This window comes from Telmatherina bonti (assembly GCF_933228915.1).
Source record: "Telmatherina bonti genome assembly, chromosome: 17".
Taxonomy (NCBI): Eukaryota; Metazoa; Chordata; class Actinopteri; order Atheriniformes; family Telmatherinidae; genus Telmatherina; species Telmatherina bonti.
The window spans coordinates 24,453,670-24,466,725 of NC_136615.1; the positions used below are offsets into that span (position 1 = coordinate 24,453,670).

Here is a 13,056-nt window from a genome sequence, read left to right on the forward strand (position 1 = left end):
AGATAGGAGCTGCAAGAGAGTGTGTGCGGCGGTATTTGTCCATGCCATGTGTTCAGAAAAAATGTCATCGCTGGCTGTTCTGTGTATGCCTCCATGTCCAAATTGCTGTCCCAAAGCAATATGAGTAGAGAAGAGCGTGCCAGCCAAATATGGTTTCAGGGGTGAGGGAGATCGCTCAGAGTGGTTTGGTTATTTATATAGCTGCAGGGTGTTTCATAATGGAATCTAATAAGATGTGTGGAAATGAGTTTCTGCAGGTGGATCTTAAAGGCTAGCTTGAATGTGTGTATGTAAGATGGATGTGTCACTGGTATCAGTTATTGTCTTACTGGTGGTGACAGCTAGTAAAACAAACCTGTGTTAAACCCACAGATGATCAAACCCATCATTTTGTCCACAGCAAATGACTTCAGATCTTTACTCGAGCGACTTATTTTTATGTATTCGGTGATTAGCACATTGTCTTGAAATTGATTCTTAGCGGTATTTCCCTCAAGTAAGCCTCCATGTGTTTCTTCTGCTCCTCATTTTCTTCATGTTCTACTCAATGAAGACTTGCACTTGTGTGGTCAGAGCTCAATCAAACACCCAAACCTTTTACACACTCAAAATGACAAGGTGAAGGAATTGCCACACATGCTTTGTCGATGAGCCGATGCAAAAACCCAGTTTGCTAAAGAGATATTGGAAGCTTTTTTGAGAGACTAAAGAAAAGCAATTTCTAACTTACTAAAAAGGGAAGAGTAGAGAAGAGAGGTACATTTTTTATTAACAGAACCAAAACCAAAACAGAAATGATGCAAGAAACTACTCAAAAGAGAAACCGCTTTGGTGTGTTTAGGTGTAACTGTTACCGGTGATAATGTGTCAGTCACACCAGTGGTTCATGTGTAATGTATTTGCACTTATAAGTCGATGGTACTGCTGTGTTTGACATAGAGCACCAATATGCTTTCATTCAGAAAAGAGGGGGGCAAAGAAAAGAGAAACTTTCTGGATCAAATTTAAACAACAGAAGGAAACTTGGGTTTATTATCACTCCATATAACACTGATTCAGCTTGACGGTAGTGAAACCACATTGAAACACCTGTAGAGCATAACTCAGGACTCTGACAAGTGAAACAGTGGCTTTGTTCAATATAAAGGGAGTGTTTCAGTGAAGTGCAGGACAACATTATACAGTGATCCATTAGCAAGGTTGTGTATTGTCTTCTACAAGATGCCAACCAGGTCTGCTTTATGAGGATGTTTTGCAAAAGCTTTGGACAGTATCTTTTTTTTTTTTTTTACTTTTTCATAGATTTTTTTTTTTTTTTTTTTTTTTTTTTTTTTTTTCCCGCAACAACAGCCCCATCAAAGCTCAGAATACTTCTCAGAGAAAATGGCCAAAGCCAAAGAAAATGCACTGCCTGGGGCCAGAAACATTACATCACCAGTGGTAATATCAACCAATCACCAGCAGCTGTTTTTCAGCAAGACATATAGACTTAACTGGGTGGGTTCAACCAAAGGTTATTATATACTGTCGGGAGATCTCTGCAAACTCACTGAGTTAGTCCATTAAACACCAATAAGTCATCATACCTACGATCAAGCTTATCAATACAGCAAGCAAATCTGTTGCGTCAAAGAGACAGCGCATAGAGGGAAGCTATGGAAGGGAAAATATGAAATAATAAGCAGAAACAGAAAGTTAACAAAAAGCTGAAGGCATCAGACAGAAGTGAAATGGAGATTGAGTGGGAAAAGAGGATGCACAACTCTTCAGTGGCACAACAAGCTAGTGGAGGTCCCAAAACATATTTGGTTCAAGATTTTTTAGTTCACCCCTGTTCGACACACCCAATCAAATCTCACCTTCCACAGGTTGGAAAAAATGTCCCAGTTGGAGACACAGAGCATGATCTGGTCCCAAGTAAGTATGCCAGTCCAGCATTCAAGGGATCTCCTTTACCTAAAGGAGGCTCCTGCAACCAGAAGTCTGTGTGTTCCAACTCCAGAACTCAGGAAAGGACCAGTATCCAGAATCTAGAGGGTTTTTTTGGGGGGGGGGGGGTAGTCCCATTGTCTAACAAGGTTTCTCTGGACAAAACAGAGGAGGCAAGCTTCAGAGGTCTGGGACAGTGTTTGTGTGTTGGTTAGTCTGCTGGTGGGATTGGGTGTACTGAACAAACTGGTGTGTAGTGGGCTGACTAGGTGCAGTCTGGTTTGCTTGCTGGTTTTCTGATTGGTACTGTTCAAGCTCTCTCTTTCGTCTCATGGCTGACTGTAGCTGCTGCTTGATTACAAGGATTTGACTCTCCAGTTCTGATAGTTCCTGAACCAGCGGATTCCGGCCCACACCCAGGCCCTGACTGCAGTCACCCAGTCCTATACCCCGACATGGTATAAGGCCCTGTCCAGATCCTCCTTGGCTCAAGCTCCGCCCTAACAGGTCAGAGCGACCATTAGAAGCGGTCACCTTGGGCAGATGTTTCTCCAGCAAGGGGAGAGTATGGGGATGAGGGAGAGGGTTCGGGGGCGGTGGGGGTGGAAGATCCTGGGAAGACGGACGTTCCAGGTCATTTTGCACATCTTGTGGAAGGAACCTTCTTCTGTTGCAGAGGGAGGATTCTGCAGCGTTCCAAGAGGCTGACTGGTTGTTTCCCTCATTGCACCTGGAGATAAGCAGGATACATGTGAAATGTCAGGTAGAAAGTTTAAACCTCAAGATAGGAGAGCTGTATATCACCTGACCTCATCTTTTTAAGCTAAATCCAAAGTAAAAACAAATCCTCTGATGGTATTTCCATCCAACCTCAGAGCCCGGCTTTGTCTCAGCTACAAACACCGACTGTAAATTTCTATGCATACAAACGCCAACCTTAAAACACTCAACCTTAAGGAAGATACTAGAGAAATGTTCATGAATGTGTTTAGTCTTGACATGATCCCCAAGGTAATTACTTTGACATTCTTTGATATCAATTTGAAAACTCACTGAGAAGTTTAAATGCTTTCTCTAACCATTCAACTAAAATAAATAAAGTAAATAAATCTTTTTCTTGGCTGAAAAAAAATTCTCTAATCTTTCAGTTTTTGTCTATTGAGTGATATTTTCATTGCCTAACAGTAAAGGGCTGCTGTGTGCATAGTGGCAGGTGAAAAAGTCACAGCATCATTGGATTTGTATCCAATCCAAGTGCTCAGCTACGTGTCGGGCACAATATATAAACAGCATCACAGTTCAAACTGCCTTGCTACTTTGGCCTAAATTCTTACTAGTGGTGTTAGTTTATTGACTGAATAATTTGACCATCATATTGACAGTCTTTGGTTTTATCTCGTCAAAGGATTCGGATCTTCACCAAAGCCTCAAATTCCTAGTAGTAGTACAGAGGACCAGGGGTGTATCACAGAATTCTGGGGCCTATATACAAACCATCTTTGGGGCCCCTTCTGCTGAACTGATGAATAGTTTATGTGCATATTTTGCTCATGTTAATAGAAAGATAATAAACACAATCTAATCTATAAATAGACAAAAGTAGGATAAATAAGCAAAATAAAATTCAAAGGTCCAGTTTGATGACTTTCTAATAATAATTATTCCTTTCCTTAGATGAATCCTAACGCACTGCCTTCATAAAATGTTAAAGTCTCCAGAGCTCTAGAAATCAAATCCATGGCCTATTTTTTTTTCTTCTGCATCAGCACTGATCCCAGCAACCTATATCAACCAACCTGGAGGTCTGCTTTTGTCTTGAGCTAATAAGTACAAGCAGCAACATGGATTTAAGGGGTTAGTTTGGCACAACAGAGCCGATGTCATGTTCATTTCAAGCTTTAGCATGCACCACTTAACAAATCGTCTCTTATGCGCCCCTTCTCCCTGTCTTTCTCTAATGTTGCTGCAGGGTGTGATAAAGGAGTTGTGTGATCCCAAATTAGTGTCCATTGTAAAGCGTTTGTAAAGCAATTATACCTTTTGATCAGGTTACTTATGCCTCATAACCACAATTCATGTACTTCAATGTGGAAACAGCGCAAACCGAGGGGAAACAAATTCCCATTGATGATGCATTATGGTCTTTCATTCACAAGATGAGAAATTATCAGTACAATGTAAATCTGCCTCTGTTTTTTTAAGTGAATTTGCATTAGATGAAAAGATGACAAGAAGTGGAATCTGAAATATTCGACACACATTAAGATGGTGGTGTCTCACTGAGTTGAAACCCAAAAAAAAAATATGTATACATTTAATATCCTTGATTGTATAATTTACCAATTATAGAAATTTTCAGCAAGAAGCAAAATGATAAATGTTTGTAAAATCTTAGTTTTAGCAATCGTTCTAATATTCAAGTCTATTAAACAGTGAGCACCATTATATAGCACCTAACCAGTGTAAAGAAATGTATAGTTTCTGTAGATGCCAATATTTTCTGTAGCAATAGGACTGAGTTGTAACTGTTATTGCACCATATCAGCATCACTGCACCAGAACTGAAGCCTGACCAAACAGCTCTGACAATCAAAGCTATTCTTGCAGGTAAAAAGAAAAAGTGACATGAGATATCTAATGAGATATTCCTGACTTCAAAAGAGACTTTAAGCCAAGAGATGACATATCTGAGTGTAAGAACATGAAAAGACACCCATGTTAAATCTGTGCTTAGTGCGTAGTTGCAATGAAAGAGTATTTCATTCAAATTATCAGGATTCTGAAGCTGCAAATCTTAAGATAACCACTAGTTTAAACAACTTTGTGTGTATACATTGCTACAGCTACAAATTACAGTTTAGTAAAGTAATTTTGGGACTAAAAGAGATCGCTGGTTGTTAACATGTACTTCATGTAACTGCAGATAACTGCTCAGCTTTAAATCACAGCCAAAAGCCTGAGTTTTTTTGGACTTGCTTTTATGTTTTTATCAACTACTCTTGAGCTTTTTCTATCTTTTTTTTAATCTAGTTTCTGCTTTTATGGGTGAATTAGATTGTCGTTTTTCTTTGATTATACGGAAAGTATTCTTTGGCTGTTTGGAAATGTTTGAAGTGAATAAAAATGATTCTTTTATTGGTATTTCAAAGCCTCTGCACAAACTGCTCTGCCCTCTTTGCTCTGATGTTTTAATGTCAAACTGCTCATATGTTTTTTTGATATATCTATACAGGAGTCTACACATAAAGCCCACTTTAAGGGTCTTTAATGACATGTTAAGATATGAAAGCATTTTTTTTTATTATTAAATCTGTCAGACTTTGCCATGTTTTAAAAACCTGTCAACCGATGCGAGAGAAACACCATCTGAGATGCTCATTATTTTCCACTATTTGTCACTTTAAACTCAAGGACTTAATGTATCATTCAGTGTCGGGAGTTATGTGGATAAGAAGGTTAAAATACACTCTTATAAAATCTCATAACTGTTTTTTTTTTCCACAGGCATTAATGTATTTTTTTACTTTCTACCTCAAAACCAAGTAGAAGGTTTTGTTTTAGATACTGTATCCAGTATGAGAAGTCAGAAGTCTGTACGCGTGCAAGTAATACAGGTTTGTGATACTTTTTTCATTCCCAGAGAAATAATTTATGGTTACTCAAGTTCTGCAAAGTTTCTCTCTCTTATAGAGGAAGTAACTGCAGCCTCAGTCTTTTTCCAGCTGTCTCATCTCTCCATATTATTTTCACAAATACTTCCTTCCATGCTGAAGTGGTCAGTCTTTCACCGACATATGCTCTACTGGTTATAGATGCAAAATTATTCAACACACTTAAATGATAAAAATGTGTTACTTTTCTGTCTCATGCCAACCATCTAGGGCTTTGAAAAGAGATCAGTCTGTTTACATTCACCTGCAGCACTTTTCCAGGCTATATGAATCAGGCGGTATTTCATCAACAAAGGCTTTTTCACAACCCATCTGTCAGGACAGATGTCGTTATTGGCCAACAGACACTTGATGTAAAAAGAGGAGGCCATGCCTCAACAAGCAGGGCGTTAAGTGCATCCAGCTCGAGTGTCCTTGAACAAAACATTGAATAACCTCTTGACCATCACACATATATCATTCAAAAACTTACTGAATCGTCAAATTACTTGGTCAGTACTTCTGAATCCAAATTCTAATATTGATTTGTGTATTTTTTTCTACCTTAATTGTGGTTTAACTTCTGTGAAAAAGAAGCTTAGCACATAAAGTATGAAAATTGTGTTTGGCTGATTATTTCCCACCTTTATTCATACCAATAGGTGATATATTTGGTTGGAAAGGCAAATTATTCACCTATGCAATGAGGTGGGACTTTTGTCTTTTGTTTTGTTTTACTTAATTGGTAGATTTTATTTTTATGCTTTCCCAGCTATGCACACAGCAGCCCTTTACTGTCAGCCATTTTTACAGTGTATTCATTCAGCAACATATGGAAGATCCATACACAGCCGTACCAGCTTAGCACCTCCTCCTCTCGCTGGTCATCACTGTCTGTGGGATGGCATCTGATTCCTCAACCAGGAGTTGTTGAAGATCAACCAGCAAAGTTGTGCCGGTCACTCTACCACACACAGTACTCCCAAGCTGATCCCAAAAGTGTTCAACTGGGTTGAGTATCAACAAGACTGTTTTATTCTTTGCACTCCCAAATTTATGAGGTGTTGTGTCTGACGATCCCAGCTCTGTGGGAGAGAACGTTTGTCATCCTGGAAAATGGAGATAGGTGGGTTCCAGATTCCAGACTGGCACCAAAATCTCATTCTGCTATTTCTATCAGTTACATGCCAATCAGGTGTCAGTCACAGATCTGTGACTGACACACACACGGTAGCATTTGATTTTCAAAACAAGAGTTTATAAAGAAGATCGCAGGTGAGTTTGGTTTCTGGGGGTCTCTGCCCACATGTTGAGCCGTGTTGCTCATTTCTTAGAAGTGCAATCCTTAGTTATACCACAAAGTAAAGGTGACTAAAAAGTCTTTCAAAAATATATATATTTGTCTGACATCATCAGTTTGTATTATTAAAGAGAATAATTAATAGACAAAACATACATTTCTAGACCATTCATACTAAGTTGATGAACTACAAAATACAGAAAAAAAAAAACAATAAAATGTATTGTTTCACTTTACACAGAATACTAAATAAAGTAAAGTTTTAACTGTACTTTCATATTCAGACAATCTTATTTTTTATGCATTTACTATAGGTGCTTAGATTTCCAATTTCAGCCTGTGTGTGTGTGTGTGTGGCTTTTCTCGATACTAAATCGCACAATTGTAATTGGCCATCCGAGTGATTTCATGTTATTAAGCCTGCTCTTAATTTTTTCAGACAGACATTTCTCTGAAGCCGCTGAGTTCTTCTACATCCCCATTAACATAGCTAGGAAATTAAATACATTATGGTTCGATCGAAGTACTAATCGCAGCCAATTTAACTTCAACTCGTGTTCCGTTTAGTCACACAAGGCTTCCATGCAAACTTCCAGTAGCCACTGTGCTGTAGTGGTATCGGTCTGACGCTGATACTCTATGGCTTATTGTGTTTTAAGAGCTCCAAAGGTAGAACTGTTTACTTTATAAAAATTTGGTACATTAAATGTGAAGATCATTAAAATTCAGTGCAGTGCTTTCCAAGTCAACATTTGACACAGCCTTGAGTTTCTGTAAGACTCTGACAATAAGACAGTAATAATTTTTGACTCTGAGACAGCATGCAGGCACGATGCAGAGGAGCGTGATTGAATGAGTGTAATTATGCAAGAGTAGGCAGTCTATCCTCATTACTGCAGGCATCCCTCACATGGACTTGTCTCCATAATCATTACGTGTATTTAATCCCCACTTTGAGTGCTCCACCTGAGAGTCCCCTCTGTGTGCTGTGTTAAGTAGGGATATATGTGAAATAGAGTGCAGCTGAATTTTTAATGCAGAGTGTAATATAATATGATCTGTGTGCTCAGCAAAGGCTTTTGTTAAAAAAAAAAAAAAAAAAAGAAAGCATTTGAACACAAGTAATGGTGAAATATGACATACTATACTTGTGTCAGAATGAATCCCAAGACTTATGTAGCGCATGTAGAGCAGTGACGGCTTTCAGTAATTCAGAAATTGGGTACTTTTGGTCAACGTCTGTCACGGTGATGGAAAATTCATGTTGTATTAGACTAAACAATCTGTAAGGTAAGAAATATCACTAAAGTCCACAGAGCCACAGCTTTCTTACTCCATGGCGTCATTCATTCTAGCATGGAAAGCTTCAAGTGGTTGTAATTAACAGTTGACAGAAGCAGCTAAAAGTTTAAACAAATAAAAGTTTACAGAACAATTCATCCAACTTTTTTAAATGAGGGTTTTAATATGCCATGAAAAAAAGGAAACTAATAATGTAGTAGTAATAGAAAAATGCAGCAATGTGGAATAAATAAATTATTGATTGGAGTAGTTTGAAATATTGAGAAAATCAGACTAAATGCTTCAGTTGCGGGTTAAACACTGCCTGTTTTCTCTGTTGTATTTCCCTCAGATGCTCTGCAAAAGTAATTTAATACTTATATTAGCAGGATATATTATATTACCAAATAATATTAGTAATATAACAGTAATATAACATTTATATTAAAGATCATGGAAGAAAAAATACAGATCAAAACCCTAATTAGTCAACCACTGCTTTGTAAGTTCAACTGTTTATCAGTTTCATTGCTGTGTCACATACTGTTCTGCTAAATGTGATATATGCTGTATATAATATAGTATGATATGTTGGGTTCAACCTAGCCAGGTTTCAAAGTGTTTCAGAAAATACCAGAATGCTTTTAGATTATTGTCACTGCAGATATTTGGTCCTTAATTGGGAGAACTGCACGTACAAAAACTGCACTTAAAGAATTTTTCTTTATGTTCAATTACTAGCCAACATGCAGAGGTAAGTAAAATTCAGTTGTCATTAATACACCTGAACTTGTTCTTTTTCATTTTATAATCTCTGCCATAAAAGTCCCACATTAAACACCAGTGAAACTCGTTAACCTCCATCTGCAATAGGTGTTGGCCAGATCTGCTAAAGGTTTGTGTGTACCAAAACATGTGCAAACACATTGCACATGCAAACAAATGTTCACACGGATTTACTAACAGCTCACACTGAGGGTTGCATCTTTTGAAGGTGCAAAATAGCGTGTTGGTATTCAGATGGTATATTTGTCACAATGAATATGCAATATGTGGCGTTCATGCTCTGTCTTGCTTTTTTTGGGAGGAGAAAATGTAAATAGAATAATTTAGTACTCGCAATATTCTCTATTAAACCTGAGAGCAATTTTGCTGATAGAAACTGCACCTATGTTTATTACATTTACAAAGGATGTGCAACAGTGTGCTAAATTGTGCACAATGTAGTGGTTAATGTGACAGCAACAACAACAAGAAAAAAAGTTTTTTTTTTCAGATTTAAATACAAGTTTGTCCTCAGAAGTCACTTTCACAATACTGTTAATATAACTGAAGTTGTGCTTTTGACATTAAATTAAAAAATAATCACTCCTATTCATAATGAATTGCAGATTTAACACTGGTTTACAAATATCTTATATAATAATAAACATGATTTATAAAGCGTCCAGAGGTACAAAAATCAGTGAATGTAAAAATATCTGTGCAGGCACAGCTCAACAATACACCAACCAAACTGGATGTGGGCAGAGTTGGATGATCCAAACATGCATCACAGCCAAAAATACCTGGCATAAGGCAACCACACACTTTTAAAAGGACACCAATACAGCTCAAGAAGAAGCTCTCATTATTTACTGCACCTTCCTACCACCGATTACCGCAGTACTTTGACGGCAGTATGAGATTATTTCCTCAATTTCCTTTACAGATAATTGCCTTCCAAGAGGCTGGCCATTCTATTTAGTTTCTGATTAAAAATGGGTCCTTTAACAGCCACTTGGGTGTTAATTGATGTCACTTATTCTCAACCTGATAATTTGCCCAATGGGGCATAGAAGGTTAGAAAAATGGCCTTCCTGCTGGAAATGCCTTTATGAAGTTTTAGTATGAATGGATGTTTGATTACTCAGTCCATATTTGATTGATGGTGACACTCCAGACTTAAGTATGACATCTCTCTTAATTGAAGCAATTTTCTTGGTTTGTGGGAAGTTTATGGTATTTATAGATATATACACACACATCCGCTCAGTTCCATCAGGTAGTTGAAGGAGGAGGAGCAGTGTGGTTTTTGTCTTGGTCGCAGAACAGTGGACCAGCTCTATATTCTCTTTGGCGTCCTGGAGAGGGCATGGGAGTTTGCCCAACCAGTCTACATGTGCTTTGTGGACTTGGTGAAGGCGTTTGACCGTGTCTCCCGGGGACTCCTGTGGGGGGTACTCCTGTGTTCGGTCCCTGTACGACAGGTGTTTGGTCAGCATTGCCAGCAGTAAGCTGGATTTGTTTCCGGTGAGGGTTGGACTCCGCCAAAGCTGCCCTTTGTCACAGATTCTGTTCATAACTTATATGGAGAGAATTTCTAGGCACAGCCAAAGTGTTGAGGGAATCTGGCTTGGTGGCATCTAGATTGGGTCACTGCTTTTTGCGGATGATGTCGTCCTGTTGGTGTCATCTGGCTCTTTGGCGTCCTGGAGGGGGCATGGGAGTTTGCCCAACCAGTCTTCATGTGCTTTATGGACTTGGTGAAGGCGTTCGACCGTGTCTCCCGGGGGCTCCTGTGGGGGGTACTCCTGTGTTTGGTCCCTGTACGACAGGTGTTTGGTCCACATTGCCAGCAGTAAGCTGGATTTGTTTCCGGTGAGGGTTGGACTCCGCCAAGGCTGCCCTTTGTCACCAATTCTGTTCATAACTTATATGGAGAGAATTTCTAGGAGCAGCCGAGGTGTTGAGGGGATCTGGCTTGGTGGCCTCTGGATTGGGTCTTTGCTTTTTGTGGATGACGTGGTCCTGTTGGTGTCATCTGGCCGTGTTCTCCAACTCTTGCTTGAGCGATTCACAGCCGAGTGTGAAGAGATGAGAATCAGCAACTCCAAATCGGAGAGCATGGTTCTCAGCTAGAATTGGGTGGATTGCCCGCTCTGGGTCGGGAGTAAGGTCCTGCCTCAAGTGGAGGACTTTAAATATCTCAGGGTCTTGTTCACAAGTGGAAGAAGGATAGGGCGTGAGATCGATAGGTGGATCGATGCGGCATCTGCAGTCATGCAGGCTCTGCGATGGTCTGTCGTGGTGAAGAAGGAGTTTAGCCAGAAGGCAAAGCTCTCGATTTACCAGTCGATCTACGTTCCTACCCTCACCTATGGTCATGAGCTGTGGGTTGTGACCGAAAGAACGAGATCTCGTATACAGGCAGCTGCAATGAGTTTCCTCCGCAGGGTAGCCGGGCTATTCCTTAGAGATACGGTGAGGAGCTCCTGCATCGAGAGAAGCCAGTTGAAGTGGCTCGGGCATCTGGTTAGGATGCCTCCTGGATGCCTGGACTGCGGGAGGAGACCCCATGGAAGACTCAGGACACACTGAAGGAATTATATCTCTTGGCTTGCTGGGAAAGCCTAGGGATCCCTCCAGCTGAGTTGGCAGATGCGGCTGGGAAGAGGGAAGTCTGGGCTTCCCTGCTTAGGCTGCATCCCCCACGACTTAACCCCAGATAAGCAGCAGAGAATGAATGGATGGATGGATGGATCTGCTCAGTTCATGTGCAGTTTTGTTACTTCTGAAATGTGATTTTCAATTCAATTCAATTAAATTCAATTCAACTTTATTTATATAGCGTCAAATCACGGCAATGCCATCTCAAAATGCTTTGCAGACAGAGGGGAAAACATAATGAAGGCCAATTCATAATAGCCTATATAAGGAAACCAACAGATTGAGTTGAGTCCAACTCAATCTCCCATCCTGAGCAAGCACACTGATTTTCCTCAAATCAAATTAGTAAAATAAATATTATTAGAATGAAAATACATGGCAGCAATTGACTTGTCTACTGCATTTACTCATACCCAGCTACACTAAACCCAGCCTTCAAAGACAAGACCATTACCTTTTCTCGGGCTTGGCAACAGTTGCTAGCTTGTCATCTGTAAAAGCTGAGTTGAGGGCTCGGTGTAATCTCTGGAAAAAAGCAGCACAATAGCTGTTAGTGTAGACTGCAAAAAATTTGATGGCTTTTCTTTAATAGTTGTTTTGTTTGTGTGGACTTTACTGAAATTAAAAAGAGGCCATGTGTACTCAATGTTACCAGCAGCAACGCAATCATAACAAACCTGGTGAAACCTGGCACTTCGCTTGAAGTACAGGCTACACTGTGCAATTATAACTTTTTACTTAGAACTCAGTACCTGACTTGTGTGCAGCCAGTATTTATAGCGGGGCTCCTTGACCCTTGGGATCACCAGCTTGTACACAATGTGCTCTGCTATTGTGGTTAGAAGAGATAAGGCCACACCAACACACAGCATCACAAAAAGACCAGAGAAATGCTTTATTCCCATCTGAAGAGTCTGAAAAGAGAAAGGGAAAACATTAGTAACAGACAGAAAAAAAGATTGAAAGGTTGAACAGAACAAAGTAGAAGTCAGATAATACACACATCCACTGTAACTTCAGTAGTGTACACACCAAAACCACTCTGGCCCACTAAGGTAGAGATTCATCAAGACCTCTAAAAAGTTCTCTGATAAATCTTTTAAAGTTTGACAATAAAAAAGTAACCTGAGCTCCTTTTTGTGTTCCCAAAGGCATTTTAAATTTAACACATACTTACAGTGTTGAAGGAGCATTAACCCACAAAAAGACACCACTGCTATTACTGGAAACTGTTTCAGTACCAGTGTCATCGGTGGCATGTCTCAAGGCATGGCAGCGAAAAGATTGCAGCTATGTTCGTCTGCTAAATTTTACCCAGAGCAAATTGCTTTCTGCCACTTCTTCCAATCCCAGAATTGCACATGAATGGAAAGAAAGTGTGATTTTTCATGCTTCAAAGCTTTCTCTCATTATTCTGTTGTCCAGTTTTGACACTGATGTACTCATTGCACTTGTTCTTTTTTTTTC

The 13,056-nt window shown here is 39.6% G+C and overlaps 1 protein-coding gene across 1 annotated transcript in view; it reads right to left on the reverse strand.

The window, feature by feature from the left end:
* Positions 1-2,109: 2,109 nt before the first annotated feature.
* grin3a (glutamate receptor, ionotropic, N-methyl-D-aspartate 3A) overlaps positions 2,110-13,056 on the reverse strand; it is a gene marked incomplete at both ends in the record, with an annotated part of 57,450 nt that continues 46,503 nt past the window's right edge. Inside the window, 3 exons of the mRNA XM_079257148.1 lie at positions 2,110-2,659; positions 12,044-12,114; positions 12,342-12,503. Of these exons, the coding sequence (XP_079113274.1) occupies positions 2,110-2,659; positions 12,044-12,114; positions 12,342-12,503 (783 nt within the window). The remainder of the gene's footprint in view (positions 2,660-12,043; positions 12,115-12,341; positions 12,504-13,056) is intronic.